A 15,069-nucleotide genomic window follows, 5' to 3' on the forward strand; every position below is an offset into this window, starting at 1 on the left:
AAATGGAAGGACGACCAAAGAGATTTGTGTAATACACATGAATACGTCATCCAAAATTGCAAGAAGTCTTGTGGCAGATGTGGAGGCTCAGGTATGTTGTTAAAGTTAACAAAGGAGGAGGGGAGTAACTAGATAACAAATACTTTAAAGCATTTTTACAAGATGTGATAATTTGAAATCCTGTTGTTTTTGACATATGTGTTCTAAATATAAATTAAATTTCTTGGCTTTCAAATTAAGGATCTTGCGAAATTTGAAGTTTTGCACTTCTTTTTTTCTTTGACATTTTTTGACTTATTTTTCAACTCTAACATTATTCTAAACCGCTGAAAAGATAATCAAAAAAGCATTTTAATTTTTTAGGCAAATAACTTCAAAGATTGGACTTTTTATCCTCTAATTCCAGGAACCTTATTTTTGCTAAACTGGTACTCTTAAGCCTCTGGATATCAGCTATAAAGCCTTTAGAAGCAATTTCATCTGAGTGAAAGACTTTTTTGTTGTTGCTATGTTTGCATCTACGGGCCACATTCTAAATAAGAACGTAACTTCCGATGCAATAAGTTTATGTTATCTAGCTGAAATCTAGCTGAAATCAGGAGGCTTTACACGTTTTTTTTTTTTTAAGAAACACACTTTTAAGAAACATGAGGCTCAGAATGCCTAAAAACTAAGAAACATCTAAGAAACATGCTGAGGCTGAGAATGAGAAAATGACATTTTTAAAACGGTTTTTTTAGAACCTTCCAATCTTTGCATGAAAAGTAGGCTGATTATGTCAAAAAAGTTTAGAAACATGTAAAAAACATTTAAGGCTCAAAAGGCCGATTTCTTAAGAAACATTGAGACTGCTTGGTAAAACTAGTTTCTTAAAAAAAACGTGTATAATACGTCTGTTTAGCAAAAATTAGTTCCTAGCGTCGAAGGATAAAAACCTATTTTTTTTCGTCTTCAACTTTCATTTTCGAACATTTTTGAAATCTTTTTGACAGTCTATGCTTCTTAAACTGCTTTTTCATATAACTTAAGCTACCTGCGCTGACAAAAACGCAAAATGTCCTAAATGGAAGGACGACCGAAGAGATTTGTGTAATACACATGAATACGTCATCCAAAATTGCAAGAAGTCTTGTGGCAGATGTGGAGGCTCTGGTGGTGGTTCAGGCGGAGGCTCTGGTGGTGGTGGTGGTTCAGGCGGATCCACCGGTGGATCGGAAGGAAAATGTGGCGTTTCACGGGCGGCCCAAAGTCGAATTGTTGGAGGGACCACAGCCAGAGCTGGTGCTTGGCCGTGGCAAGTTTCTTTGCAAATTTATAACCAGCACTTTTGCGGCGGAAGTATTTTGACATCAACCTGGGTAAGTATCTTATCCGGACAAGTATTTTGAAATATCTCAGATATGATTCTAAATATAAGTTTTTTAGTTTCTAGCCAAATTTTAAATCTTTTTGTTCCTATGAAAATTTTCTATACCTTAAAGGAAGAAATTTTAGCAGGAATTTAATTTGGCGGATGGCCGGAAAAGTTTTTTAGAGGGAATTTAATTTGGCGGACGGACGCAAAAACTAAATTTGCCGGGAATTTAATTTGGCGTTTGCTGAAAAATTTATCCTTAAAATGGTGTAAAAACGGTAAAAATAATGCAAAAACACTTTAAAAAAATTTAATTTGGCGGGAATTTAATTTGGCGGATTCTGGCCGAATCCGCCAAATCTGCCAAATTTTCTTTCCGCCAAAATTTCTTCCTTTAAGTAGCATTTTCTTTGTATGTAATTTGATATATTTCGATTTGGGAGGAGTTTAGTTTCTTTCAGTCTATATTCTCTGCCTTATTGGTACCAATATTTGAGCTTTTGAATCCTGAAATCGTACGAGTAAGTTGATTATTTCTGACTATAATCGAAACCGACAAATAGAGCATAACAGTAAAGATGTAGACCATTTCATTCTCAGATTTTGACTGCGGCACATTGCGTCGATGACAAGACAGAACGACCAAATCAAGTCTACGTTATCGCTGGTGCTCAAAACATAAAAATTACCGAATCAAGTCAACAGAGGATAAGAGCAAGGAGAATTATAATGCATCCATCGTTTCGCAGGGATGAAAATAACACACCTATTAGCGATATCGCCCTTATCCAACTTTCATCAAAACTGAACATGAATGATCGCGTCGTAAGAGCATGTTTACCGCAACAAGGAGTCTACCCAACAATTGGAAAAAGGTGTTACATCACAGGTAAGACGTTTTCAATTCTTGAATAATCATACTTACTGATAAATATGTTCTTAATCATTTATTGACCCAGCGGCGCGCGCAATGGGCCTTTGAAACACAACTGGTCGAAAATATTTGACTTTGTCGGGCTCAAACCCTGGTCGGGGCCTATGCGTGCGCAATTATGAATCGACGATTTCAGGCTAAAATCGAACTACCTGACTTTCTATTGTGTGCATGTGTGAGAAGTAATTAATACCTCCAACTTATATGGTCAAATCTTTCTTTCTTAACTAGTAACAAAAGTTTAAAATAATTAAATCTTTATTACTCGCCCGACTCGAGTCTATACATTGAAAAAAAATCGCTCCTGTTGTAAGGCGATTCTGCAGCGGAAAAATATGCCAACAGTGCCAACACTGCTGGGCCTATACGCCGCTTAGGATTTCTTCTGTACATTCAAATGGTCATTCTTAAATTTTATTTCAAACAATGTTTCAACCTCCTTAGGTTGCATACCTTTTAATACTCAAAACCAAAAAAACTCAAACCGTTTCGCTAAACTGCAAATGGTTTGGGTTTGCTTACAGTTGAAAATTACGCATGCGCAGTATTATGAAATAGAATTGCGAGAAAGGTCCTTACTCCCTGTGAGTCACACCACTGACCTGGACCAAGCAATATCTCCCATCTTTGATTGGAGTTTTTTTGGAATTGGTACCCGAGGAGAAGCCATTGCAATGTTAAAAATTAACGTCTAGTGCTGCTACATCATCAAAAGAATTCGAGGAAAAGTAGACCTAGCGCTCTCGATGCATTTACACCGCTATCGAGTAGTGCCGCCATTAGGGTACCAATTTTCAAAAAACTCCGATCAAAGATTTTGCTTGGCTGGGATTGAGAAGCTTGGTCCAGGTTATATAAAGGTCAGTGATGGTCAAAATGGTAGCATAGCTGAAAAAAACATTAAAGCTTAGGGCTGCGTAAACAAGGTGTAGTACTTGGTCAGAATAATGGTTTAGCAAAACAAAAAATTGAATGGTGCCGCGTCCAATGAAGTATAAGCCCGAAGGGCTAGAAGTCAATCTCCATTGGTAGGATTTGAAGCCAACAAATCCTACCAAAGTTACGCGGCCTTGAGCGGCTCCCCTGGGTTTTACACAAATGACAGATTGAAACTAAAATTTACCGCTAAATTTCGAAAAAAATATCAATCGTAAACAAAGGAATTGCTAGATTCAATCTGTCGTCAAAAATGCGGCGCATTTTTCAAGGCTTCACTTTTTCTTGCCTGAGAAAGGTTAGAGATTGAACTTTAGCCCTTCGGGTCTTAAACTCAATGGCCGCGTCTCTGTTGGCTAAACCCTCGGTTTAGCGAACGAAGAAAACACATAAAAAAGACTGTTGACTTTGAAAGTCTGTTTAGGCAAACTTTTAAATGAATCAATGCGTTCGCTAAACTCTCTGTTTCACTATTTTGGGTTTTTGGCTAAAACCCTTAGTAGAGGTCTTCATTAGGTTTACAAACGTTCAGTTGAGATCGGTGTTTTGACGTCATATGACATCAATGCAATGACCTCAATCTGATGTGCGAGAGCATTGGTTTCCAGAACCCAGACGTCACATACTGACCATAGTCTAAATTTAGACCATGTTTACTATGTGGCACCGTCTCACGGAACTGGATCTCCAATGCTTCTTGCGCCTTCCTATCAAATTTATTTTCCTCTCTTTTTAAAGGGGTTTAAGATTAGACGTTTTATACAGTAAGGTTTCCATAACTTGAACACGCACGAAGAGTTAAAATCTGTTTGAAATATTAAAAATTGGGTTAAAGAAAATTTCTTGTAAGGCGCATCATTAACTGACGATGACTGCGTTGAAGTTAATGAAACGTTCAAATTATTAGCCTATTTCATAGGATTTGTGTTTTTTGTACATGATATTTTTCTACGTCACTGAGGTAACTAACCTTTTGTGGCTGAGCACTCTTTTGCTGATTGAGATTAAAGGTTTTACAAAAAGAAAAAACAATGGAAAAGGAGTTTCTTCTCCATCCCCTTTGGCAAGGAAATATCTCTTTGGTAAAATTATTACCAGTGTCCTTAAATGTATTACCATTCATTTACAAAAAGGTAGAAGATTATTCAGGGTTACATAAAGAACGCTGATTGAATCATAAACTCTTTTTTTCTTTAGGCTGGGGTGATCTGTCTTTCGAAGGTTCAAGTCCTGCTCGATTACAACAAGCTAAATTGCCGGTGATCAGATCAGATGGTGAAACTGTGGATGTTGGATATAATAGCCCAAGAGAAGGTGTATCCAATGCATGCCAAGGTGATTCTGGTGGTCCCCTGAGTTGTCAACGTGATGATGGTACATGGCAAGTTGAAGGTGCTGCAAGCTATGTTCTAAATAGATGTCAATACCTTAGTGCGTATGCGCCACTCAATAAATATTTGAGTTGGGTCAAAAGATATGTGCCTGGCTTGTAAATATTGTTATGCAGGTGGCATTTCTGTTTTGGACTCAAAACACCATGTGGATTTGGAAATTGTCTGTTATCACCCAGCTGGCACATAAAGTTTTTTCGACGTCTATCTAATGTTCGCAACGTCCATAACGATAGAAGAACGTTGAAACAATGTCGTGTGCCAGCTGGGCAATACAATAGAATTATTAGACATTGGGCTGTCAGCATCTCTCTTATTTATCTATGTTTTGTGGTCCATTCACTTTAAGTGTGTATTCTTGCTTTCACGTGGAAACCATGTCAGCATAACTAAACTACTTTAATCGTAGAAATTTTAGCGAGACTAATTTTAGCGTTTTAGCAAGTTTTCCCTATTTTCGCTATAATAAATCTCGCTAAAACACGCCGAATCGCCAGATCGCAGAAATTTATCCGCGCGAAATTTCTGGTTATACTACCTTGATACGTTTTATTACATTTTATATAATAGCAAAATGGACAAACAGCTTAAGCGAACGAATGGACTTTGGTTAGACACCTGGCTTTAAAAATACTTATATAGCTCCTTCTCAGAAATCTTATTTTACTAAGGTATATTCTTTGAAATGATGATGTAGCTTTTGTGAAAGACTAACTTCAAATATAGAAATTCAAGAACTGGATTACTAAGCTTTTAACCATATTTTATTCCATTTACAGCCCCTCATTTTGTGAAATTTTTAACTAAATGCTCTTTAAATTGATTTCATAAGCAGATATTCAATACACGTTTTTTTGTTATTAGAACACCTAAAATTTGACTGAGCCTGGATGTGCTTATTTTTTTTAGAAATTTTCAGCCTAAAATGTTCTTAAATGTGTTCTTAATTTTTCAGACTACTCTAAATCGACAATATCATGCAAAATAAATAGCACTTAAAATTGGTAAAATTTGGACAATATTTGACTCTCGATTTTAGAAAATTCATCACTGAGTTCGGTTAAAACTGCTTGAGAAGAGGAAACAATTGTAGTTTCTTGTCATTTTTTTGCAAACTGAGGCTGGGCATGTTCTTAAGATGTTCTTAATTTTCGACGAATTTCAGCCTCAATGTTCTTATAAACTGGGTTCTAATAAAAAAAAAACGTGTAGGTTGGTAAGAGTTGGTTATTGACTGTTGGTTGAATATACATTCTCGAGAGTTGATAAAATCCAATAGCCAACGGAAACCTGTTATTTATATATATAGATTTTCTAGACTCCCCTTTCCCTAGGCTACGTTGTATCTTCCTTCGTTTCGAGCGTAAAACTTCTACTCTTCGGGATATGAGCACTGCTCTTGTTTTGAATATTGAAATTCTTCGGATACATCGCATGCGCACTGAGGTTTCAATGAAACAATAGAGAGTTTCGAAACCTAAGCCAATCAGCTGTGTTTTAAACATTCTTTTATTTGAAATCTCTATTGATAAACATCTTTTGTGAAAGTTGTCTATTATGTTTAAAACCTATTAATAAGCAATTCCCGGTAGGGGTTACTAGTGGCCACCTATAGCAGTGCCTATAGACCAAGAGTAAGGTCTAAAAGCCTGGAGCTGCCTTTTGTGTAGACTACCCTTTCCCATGTTTGTCTTAAAAATTTCAATGATGAACATTTTAAAAGTTTTTTTGAATTCACACAATCTTTGATACCGATATTTGACAGAAAATACCGAAATACAAAAAAAATGAAACTTTTTTCCCCAATAGTCCTAATACTGATATACCGACATACCGATCTAAAAAAAGGCAAATATCGATGTACCGATATCCCGTATGCCATCCCTTGACCACTACTATAATTTGTCAATCAATTCAGGTCGGCCATGAAAATAGTGTTATCCATGACATAAAATGGATCGTCCATGACCATGAAATCTAAAGTCTTATAAGAAAAGTAGCTTGAACGTTGAGAAACTTTTCCACGTCATCCAGATTTCTCTCCTACCAACTTTAACTTGGGAAATAATTAACCACGCCCAAGCGTACCGGAATGACAGCAAAAATTGTAATTTATCAAGTTCATGAATTTATGTTTGACTGAAAAGTATCATATAATAACAAAAGCAGAATTAATATCTAAATGTCGCCATAGCGACAAATGTTGTTAGTTAATTAATATGTTCCCTAAGGGATTCAAACTTTTTGTAAGGACGAAGTCTTGAAATAATGATCTCTCGATTGGATACATTTTAAGCTAGAAAATCAAAAACACAAAACTAGTTTAGAACTATATACAAACTCGAAAGCTTAAGCTAAGGTGGATCAAAATATACCAGACTATATACAATAAAAATTTGAATTCAAGTTGAGAACAATATTTTCTCTCTACACGGTGTCCCGACGAAAAAAAGTATCGAGTTCAAGCATGATTCTGTAGTGTAGAAGGTTGTTGCGTGTGTTTAACAAAATGTAAGAAAATATATTGTTATTAACTTTCTTTACCATTTTCATGACGCTAGTTATTGAGAATTGTTTTTTTGTAGAAGTTATTCATAAAAGATGTCTCATGACAATTAATATGACACAGAATTGCAAATTTAGTGAAACACACACAAGAACTTTCTTTCTATAGTAGTGGTACGATTCGATACTTTTTTTCGAGACAGCCTGCATACACAACTTCACATACTTCTTTCAACAAGCTCTCTGAAAAAGTGCATGCAAAAAGGGCGATCAAAAAACCTATACAATAAAAGATTTAATTACAAATGACCAAAGACGCACGATACAATACACTTGACGATACGCACAACACAGAACACTAAAATACTAATTATCCAAACGCAACATCAATTAAATTTTCAAAACACGTTTTATCATCTTTTATCGTCGATAGCTAATTATTATGTTCCCTAAGGGTACTTTTTGTATATTTTGTTGAGATTTTTTCGAAGTAGTTTTATACACTTGACAATCGTTAAGCGTGAAACATTACCAAGTTTATGTATCGGAGGATATCGAGGGTGACGGTAAGTGAAATCGATACAAAACAAAGTTGATGTACGGCTCTATATCGCCTTTGCCCACCCTTTGTTTTGGTGTTTTTAACCGTCGTCAAGCAAAGTGGACGGGTGAACGAATCAACTTTGCTTTATATCGTTCCTCTCGATTTATCTCGAATACATATAAACTCACAATTAAACATCGGAACAGTATAAAAGGAAATGCAAAGCAGTGGACGCGTTTGGGGCGCGTTTACACTGGAAGGTTTCCTTAATCAAATCCATCAAAGTCAAACAAAGAGATTTATGATGGATGGATGGTGAAGGTTTACTACAATTCTTATTGCAGTTTCAAGTGATCTATTATGTAACATGTCAGTCAATTTTGATTATGGCTTCTCATTGGTTGATTTTTTATTGATAAAAAACGCACCCAGTGTTCTTTATTCATTCGTTGAACTTCAATACTTCAGGGATGATAGCTGATTGGACCATAAAGTCACAAATAAAAACATTGACTTCTTTGTTTTCCTGTTTTTTATATTTTATCCATTGTCTAATATGTGAATTTCCGGGAATTGCTAAATCCTTTTCCAAACTCGAACATGATTTGCAAACAATGGTGCAGGTTTGAGGTGACAACAAAGCTTGATGTATATTCAAAGATCCACTCACATAAAGATCAAAAAATTCATCCAGGCGAGTTAAAAGCACATCAATATCTGCTGTATTATACCAAGGTGTATTGATAAACTTGTTTGACCAAAATTGTGGATTCTGATCAGTGACACTACCAGCAGCATATCTGGCAAATATCTGTTTCTGATTTTGCCAGAAATCATTCAATGACATATTCACCTCAGTTGCTCCATTGCATGGATATAACATATTCGGGAAATAGGTTTCAATCATTACTATAAACTTTTGATGAGTTTCAGCTGTGAAAGTATGAAATTGCTGAAAATCAAGAATAATAACTTCCTTTGGGTTATCGTTTAAAAATGTTTGAATCTCCTCAAACATTTTGCTTATTTTGAACCCGTATAGAGCATGTACAAAGAAAAAATCATCAACGTCAGCTCGATATCCAATACGCATGTCCAGATAACGAACACCTGCATTGAGTTGTTGGATGATGGTAGCTCCTTGTGTTCGTGACCATCTTACGATAATTTGTTTGGTACATGTACTGCAATCAGCGGCTTGAATAATCCCTGACTCATCTGCAAATTGAAAATCAAATTATTATTCAGAGTGTAGATAGCATCGTACAATTTTTCGATGTTATGGTTTTCATGACGTAATGTTTTATACGAAAGCACACGAAATAGCCCAGGCATTCGTCCCTATTTTTACGAATTTTCTTTACATAAGCAACCCCGATTTTCGTCTCAGGACTGGAGTTGCTAAGGAATTTCCGGAATTCAGTCAGCAGGTTGCTTATGGGTGCTGCGCCGAAAACGCCCGGCAACTTCAAAAACTTTGACCTCTTTTCTCATTTTAGGTCCAAAATACCTCAAATTTGGTATTCTAACTATTATAAGAAAATGCCTCCTTTTTAGCTACTTTTGATTGCTTTCCCGGTGCATGCTCAGTTTCAGGGCTAGGTTGCTAAGGCTTATTGTTTAATCATAGTGTAAGAAAGCCGCGGCTGGAATGATGACGGTATTGTTTTTGTCGTTAATGGATGTTCTATCTGTGTCTCCGTGGTTTATAAGAACTAAGTCGAAGGTAACAAAATCCTTAACTTTAAAAGTGTTCATAACATTCAATTGAAGAACAATCACTTTTCAAATGTCAAATTTTTCTCACTGTCCTCTCTAATTAGCTTGCTTAGAGTATATTTTTATAGATTTCAAATAAATTTTTATAAATTTTGGACCAAATAACGCACATTTTATTACAAGAACTAATTTTCAAATGTTAAACTTTGAATGCTTGCTGTCATCTCAATACTGTTGTTTCTCAAATGAAATTTTCACAGAATACTGCTTGAATATTTATTTACTAATACCAGTAAGAATTTTTCCGAATAATCAGGAAGGCATTTCGAGGCACCTAATTTTCTTCAAGTTCTTAAAGCACTCACATATTGATCTTTCTAATACTTTTAAACCAAGAGTCTTTTCTTTTACTTTGGTCTTATGAATGTGTGAATTATCAAGGGACTTGTGTTTATGAGCAAAATTACGTCTAACGAAGGAGTTTGTGAAAAGTCAAATTAAATGGACAATGGGAATTGTCACTGAACCATAAAAAAAGTCGTTCTTACGACATAGATAGAACAACAGAAATTCAGCCGTACTCGTTCCAGCCGCGGCTTTCTTATACTATGGTTTAATTGTCTCAGAACTGGACCATTAGCAACTCGCGTGCTTATAAAAAAATGTGTATGTTTAAATTCAAAATTAAAGTCTGTCCAGATATAATTGGCAGTGGAAACAAGAATGCCTGTAACTTTTGATAGTCAAATATAATTATGGAAATTTTTTTTGCTTGTTTTAGAATATCAAAAGCGCTATATTTGAATGTATTTTTGGTTGAAAATTTGCGATTTTTAGCGGTTTAATTTGCGATTGTAAAAATTGAGCTTTTTTTCTACTTATGCTATAACGTTCATTTTTACACCAGTGGTAGTTCAACCTTAGGTTAAGAAGTTTGTTAAATTTCAACGCAAACAGAAAAGTTCTTCGGAAGATATGGGACCCGAAATACCCCTTGGTAGCACTTTTCTGTGAAATATCAAATCTCCAACTTATTACTAAAAACGGGGGTTATGTTATCTTTTTTGAATAGTGCAATTAAAAGTTAAATGTTAAGTGTTGGTGCATTGGTATTATTGGTATCATTGATTATTTCGAAACGAAGTGAAATCATACAGTATAATTGTTTTTATTGAAAGGATAAGCATGAACTTATATTGCCTTTGTTATTTTTAAGTCATTCAAGAACTTTGCTAATTCCCAAAACACTAAACACAGTTTGGCTATGAGGTCATTAAAGAGATTGTAAAATGTGTTATGATCGAAAAACTGTTTCATCAATCATATCACTACCCCCGTTTTTAGTAATAAGTTGGAGATTTGATATTTCACAGAAAAGTGCTACCAAGGGGTATTTCGGGTCCCATATCTTCCGAAGGACTTTTCTGTTTGCCTTGAAATTTAACAAACTTCTTAACCTAAGGTTGCACTACCACTGGTGTAAAAATGAACGTTATAGCATAAGTAGAAAAAAAGCTTAATTTTTACAATTGCAAATTAAACCGCTAAAAATCGCGAATTTTTTAACCAAAAATACATTCAAATATAGCGCTTTTGATTCTCTAAAACAAGCAAAAAAAATTTTCCATAATTATATTTGACTATCAAAAGTTACAGGCATTCTTGTTTCCACTGCCAATTATATCTGGACAGACTTTTTAGTGACAACAACCGGTCTATTTCGGGTATTTTCTGTATAGATCATTACGTCATGAATTTCACGGATCCAACATTCTCTGTCGGAATAAATCATGGGCTATCAGGACTTATTGTGCCCCGTTTGTAAGAGAGCGAAACTTTTACAGCGTTATCAAAAGTTTTTATCAAAGCCATGTGTCTGATAACTCATGATATTCTTTTCGACTGTGAAATGGCCTATATCGCTTTCAAGAATATACTGCATTGGCAGATGTATTAGTATATGACTTGACCATGTTCTCCAAAGTCAATGAGAAACACTCGTCAAAAAACTGTGCACGAATTATTCTTTCATCATAGGGGTGAGTAAAATTAAGTAAGTCTGTGACCCAAAGGCTTCTTTTTCGATAGCTATCAACCAGCAGGTGGGGGCTACTCTTTTTCCCTGTATTGCTTCACTTGACTTATCCTTGATCATTCCCTTAATTGCTGAGCGCCGTCAAGCAGAAGGGCTTCAAGTACCATTTTGTACTAAGTATGAAGTTTTTGGTATGACCTGGCCGGGGATTGCAAATGCTCTACAATTTATACTATGGTCATCGTATATTAATAGACATCCCTTTGATAAAACAGAGCTCTTCTGTCTGTCTATACACCCCTGTCTCTCAGCCCCGATGGGACTTTTTTCCTCAGTGGGGATGAAAATTCCTATTGAAATCTCAATGAGGAAAGAAATTCTATTGTTCCCAGTGGGGATTGCACAGTTTTAAAACACTGAATTTCGAACGTGAATTTCCCAATGGGGCTGAAATTCCGGGGTATATTTCCACCAGGGACGAAATTTTTGCCAAATTTTCTAGTAGGGCTGGGGTCCCAGCGGGTCTGTGGCAAGTCTATAATATGACATTACTTACCAGGGCAGACAGGTCCACTTGCATCAAGAAAGTAAGCACCACAATCATGACTACCAGGAATCGCTAGCTTAGTTATTGGTTTAGTAGTAAAGCTGGCATCTAGGTTAGTCATCCATCGTGCACGACTGTTACCAACAGTTTCAACTGATTCAAACTGGTTATCCAGACTTGAAACTGTTGAACAGCAACAACCCATTTTAACCTCTTATCTTCAAGTTTCTTGACCTGTAAGATGACCAGATTTGATACAGAGTATGAAACATAAATTGTTGCTTCTTGGAGAAGATACTTTTATGTACTTGATTGTAAGAGGAGTTTAATTAAATCGGCGTCGAACCTCTCCTTTCTAGGGTATTTGAGAGGAGTAATAAGTTTATTGAAGGCGTTTCGAAACCGCTTTGCTTTCAAAGAAATTATATTTTGAAATAAAACACTTTTTAGCACTTTTTGCCAAACATACAAACATACGGCCATAATATTTAAGAAAAAAGGAAATTCACACGAAATCTTAGCCACAATCGATTCGGAAGCGTCCGTTGGAACGGTAGTGTTTTAACTCTGAGTTTTAACATGAGACTTAAAACTTACGACCTAAGGATCTGAGGATCCAAAAGTTCAAGAACGGTTCAATAGGGCTTAGAATATAGCCTGGAAGTCTATAAACCCCACCCAAATTGGATTATTCTATTAAATCTAACAAATACCTCGAAAGCTACTTTCTCGCCCGAACTTTAAAAATGCTGAAAACGAGGAATTAACTAAAACTTTTAATATTTTGACCGATATTGTAGAACTCCCTACAACTAAGCATTAGGCTGAACGCACCCCCTCTGATATGGTTTGATATATCAAAATCTATTTATGGGATGCGCACAGCCTAAATAAGCATAGGAAAGTAATGTGGAATCTTAACCAACACATCTGAGCGTGAGTCACAACCAGAGATATCTTATATAAAACACTAGATAGAGCTACTCTGTATTTCCCAAGCAACGGCAGGTGAAGCAAAATAATCCACCACCTTTGCTAAAAGTAGGTCACAGTTCAGTACCAGCAATTTGTTCAACCAAGCAAAAAAACTTAATAAATTTGAATTTGAAATCTGATTGTCGTATAATACCCACAGACTGAAAATTCTCACCAGATCACCCAAGATATCCAAGGCAAAGGAGGGAGGGGGTCCCGAGAAAACTGAAGCCAATGTACCCGGGTGCCATTTTAGAAAACTTCGAAACTAGATGACATAGATTTTATTGGTTTTTACCAATCTTTACTGAAAACACTATAGCCCTTTCAAAATATTTTGAACCAAATATGAATTAAATACTCAAAGATTCACAAGATATCAAAAAAAAAGAAAAAACTTTCTTATTCAGAGCATGTTCATGTTCAAAGTAAACATTGCCGTGACATTTGAAATTTTGCGTCCCTACCGTAAGGACATCGAAATTTGTATTTGAAACCTAATTGAAAAGATCGGTATTTATCTTCAACATATAATATCCACAAACTGAAAATTCTCACCAGGTCACCCAAAATAACCAAGGCAAAGGGGAGGGGAGGTGGTCTTGAGAAAACTGAAGCCAATGTACCCGGGTGTCATTTAGAAGATTTTGAAAATAGATGACATAGATTTTGCTGGTTTTTACCAATCTTTACTGGGAACACTACCCTTACAATAATATTTTAAACCAAATACGAATTAAATACCTTAAGTGGATAAATTTTGGCGGGGGGGGATAAATTTGGCGAATTTTGGCAAAATTCGCCAAATTAAATCCTCACCAAAATTTCCAAATTCGGCAATTCGCCAAATTAAATCCCTGCCAAATTTAACAAAATGAGAATTTTGTGAAAAGTCATAACTTTTCAGTATATTTTTGAGTAATTTTCACCCATTTCAGTGTGACAATATTTCCAATTCGCCAAAATAAATCCTCGCCAAATTTTACGAAATTGATCTATCGCCAAATCAAATCCTCACCAAGAAGCGTATTTTGGCCAATCACCAAATTAAATTCACGCCAAAATGTATCCACTTAAGGCCTAAACCCCCTGAGAAAATTATTTTAAGAAGTACAAATGTTTCAAAAACAATTTTTATGTAGTTTCGAAGTCCTTATCCTAACTTAGAAATTTGAACACTTTTTTTGAAAAAAAAGGTGGCCCACAAAGACAGCAGCTTCTGAGATTTAGGCGGTTTACCCCGGCAAGGATTCAGAAAAGAGAAGTAAGTTTTTCAAGGTGAAATTGTGCATGTGATTCTTTAAAGAGTGAGCGGAGCAGTTTTTGAATAAAGTCCTTCTGAACCCTGTAATTCGATTTTTCGTCTAAATGTTAAAATTTCATCAGAAATCAAGAATTTTAGACAACCCGTATGGGCCACTGTAAAAGTCAATCCAAAATCCATTCCGCTCATTTTGTGGACAATCTAGAGTAGAATGACCCCTTCAAATTTGGTGTTGTTTGGGCACTTGGGTCAGCGTCAACCTTTGCCAGGAGATTGAAAAGTGGTATTTCGAGAAAACTAGGTTTCAAGATTTTTTCTCTTCAAATTTCTCAAAAAGGCTGTCAATTTGACCTAATTTGAGAAGGTTTTGTCAAATAAATGACAAGTTCTTGGAAGTCCAGACTAAAGTCTCAAGGACTGCTTGCTAGCATCATGAAGGTAATAAGAATACAGATGGAGAGAAAACGTTTCGGTAATGACCTAAATGGTCGTTGAAATCTTTTATAAATCTATTCAAAGCGGCTTTTCTTTGATGTACCATCATTGGAAGCAAAAGACATCAATTTATAACTTTATAAGAACAGAAAGAGGCTGGTTCGTTTATTTTGAAAAACTTAATTTTGCGAGAAATCTTAGTTAAAATGCGATTCGAAATAGTTTCAACTGATTTAAGGATAAAAGAATATATTGATTTCATAAGGATACATTTTTGGGCTGGCATTTTGTGAACATTGAGAGTTTCTTATCTTAAAATCTTCACGTCTAAGTGGGCAGCGGTTTTCATACTCTGACAAAATGATCGATACAAGGTTCCTAATCGTAACACGTAATTCTTTTTTAAATCTATCGATGGCTTTATGGGCAG

General features: G+C 35.6%; 2 protein-coding genes across 2 annotated transcripts; one reads left to right on the forward strand and one right to left on the reverse strand.

The window, feature by feature from the left end:
* Positions 1-5,351, forward strand: LOC136813510 (chymotrypsin-like elastase family member 2A; the record flags this gene model as incomplete). The annotated part of the gene is given in 4 exon segments (XM_067070030.1): positions 1-91; positions 1,030-1,358; positions 1,955-2,243; positions 4,422-5,351. Coding segments are annotated over 4 exon segments (1,005 nt in total), but the record flags the coding sequence as incomplete, so codon positions are not given.
* A 1,550-nt stretch (positions 5,352-6,901) lies between these two features.
* On the reverse strand, positions 6,902-12,201 carry LOC136813517 (PI-PLC X domain-containing protein 3-like). Its single transcript, XM_067070040.1, has 2 exons — positions 11,975-12,201; positions 6,902-8,882 (listed from the first exon to the last, which is right to left on the reverse strand). The coding sequence occupies exons 1-2, from the start codon at positions 12,168-12,170 to the stop codon at positions 8,107-8,109; spliced, it is 972 nt and encodes a 323-aa protein (XP_066926141.1). The 5' UTR covers positions 12,171-12,201; the 3' UTR covers positions 6,902-8,106.
* Between the last annotated feature and the right edge of the window lie 2,868 nt (positions 12,202-15,069).

The sequence above is a fragment of the Clytia hemisphaerica genome, unplaced genomic scaffold (assembly GCF_902728285.1).
Source record: "Clytia hemisphaerica strain Z4C2 unplaced genomic scaffold, Clytia hemisphaerica genome assembly, whole genome shotgun sequence".
Taxonomy (NCBI): domain Eukaryota; kingdom Metazoa; phylum Cnidaria; class Hydrozoa; order Leptothecata; family Clytiidae; genus Clytia; species Clytia hemisphaerica.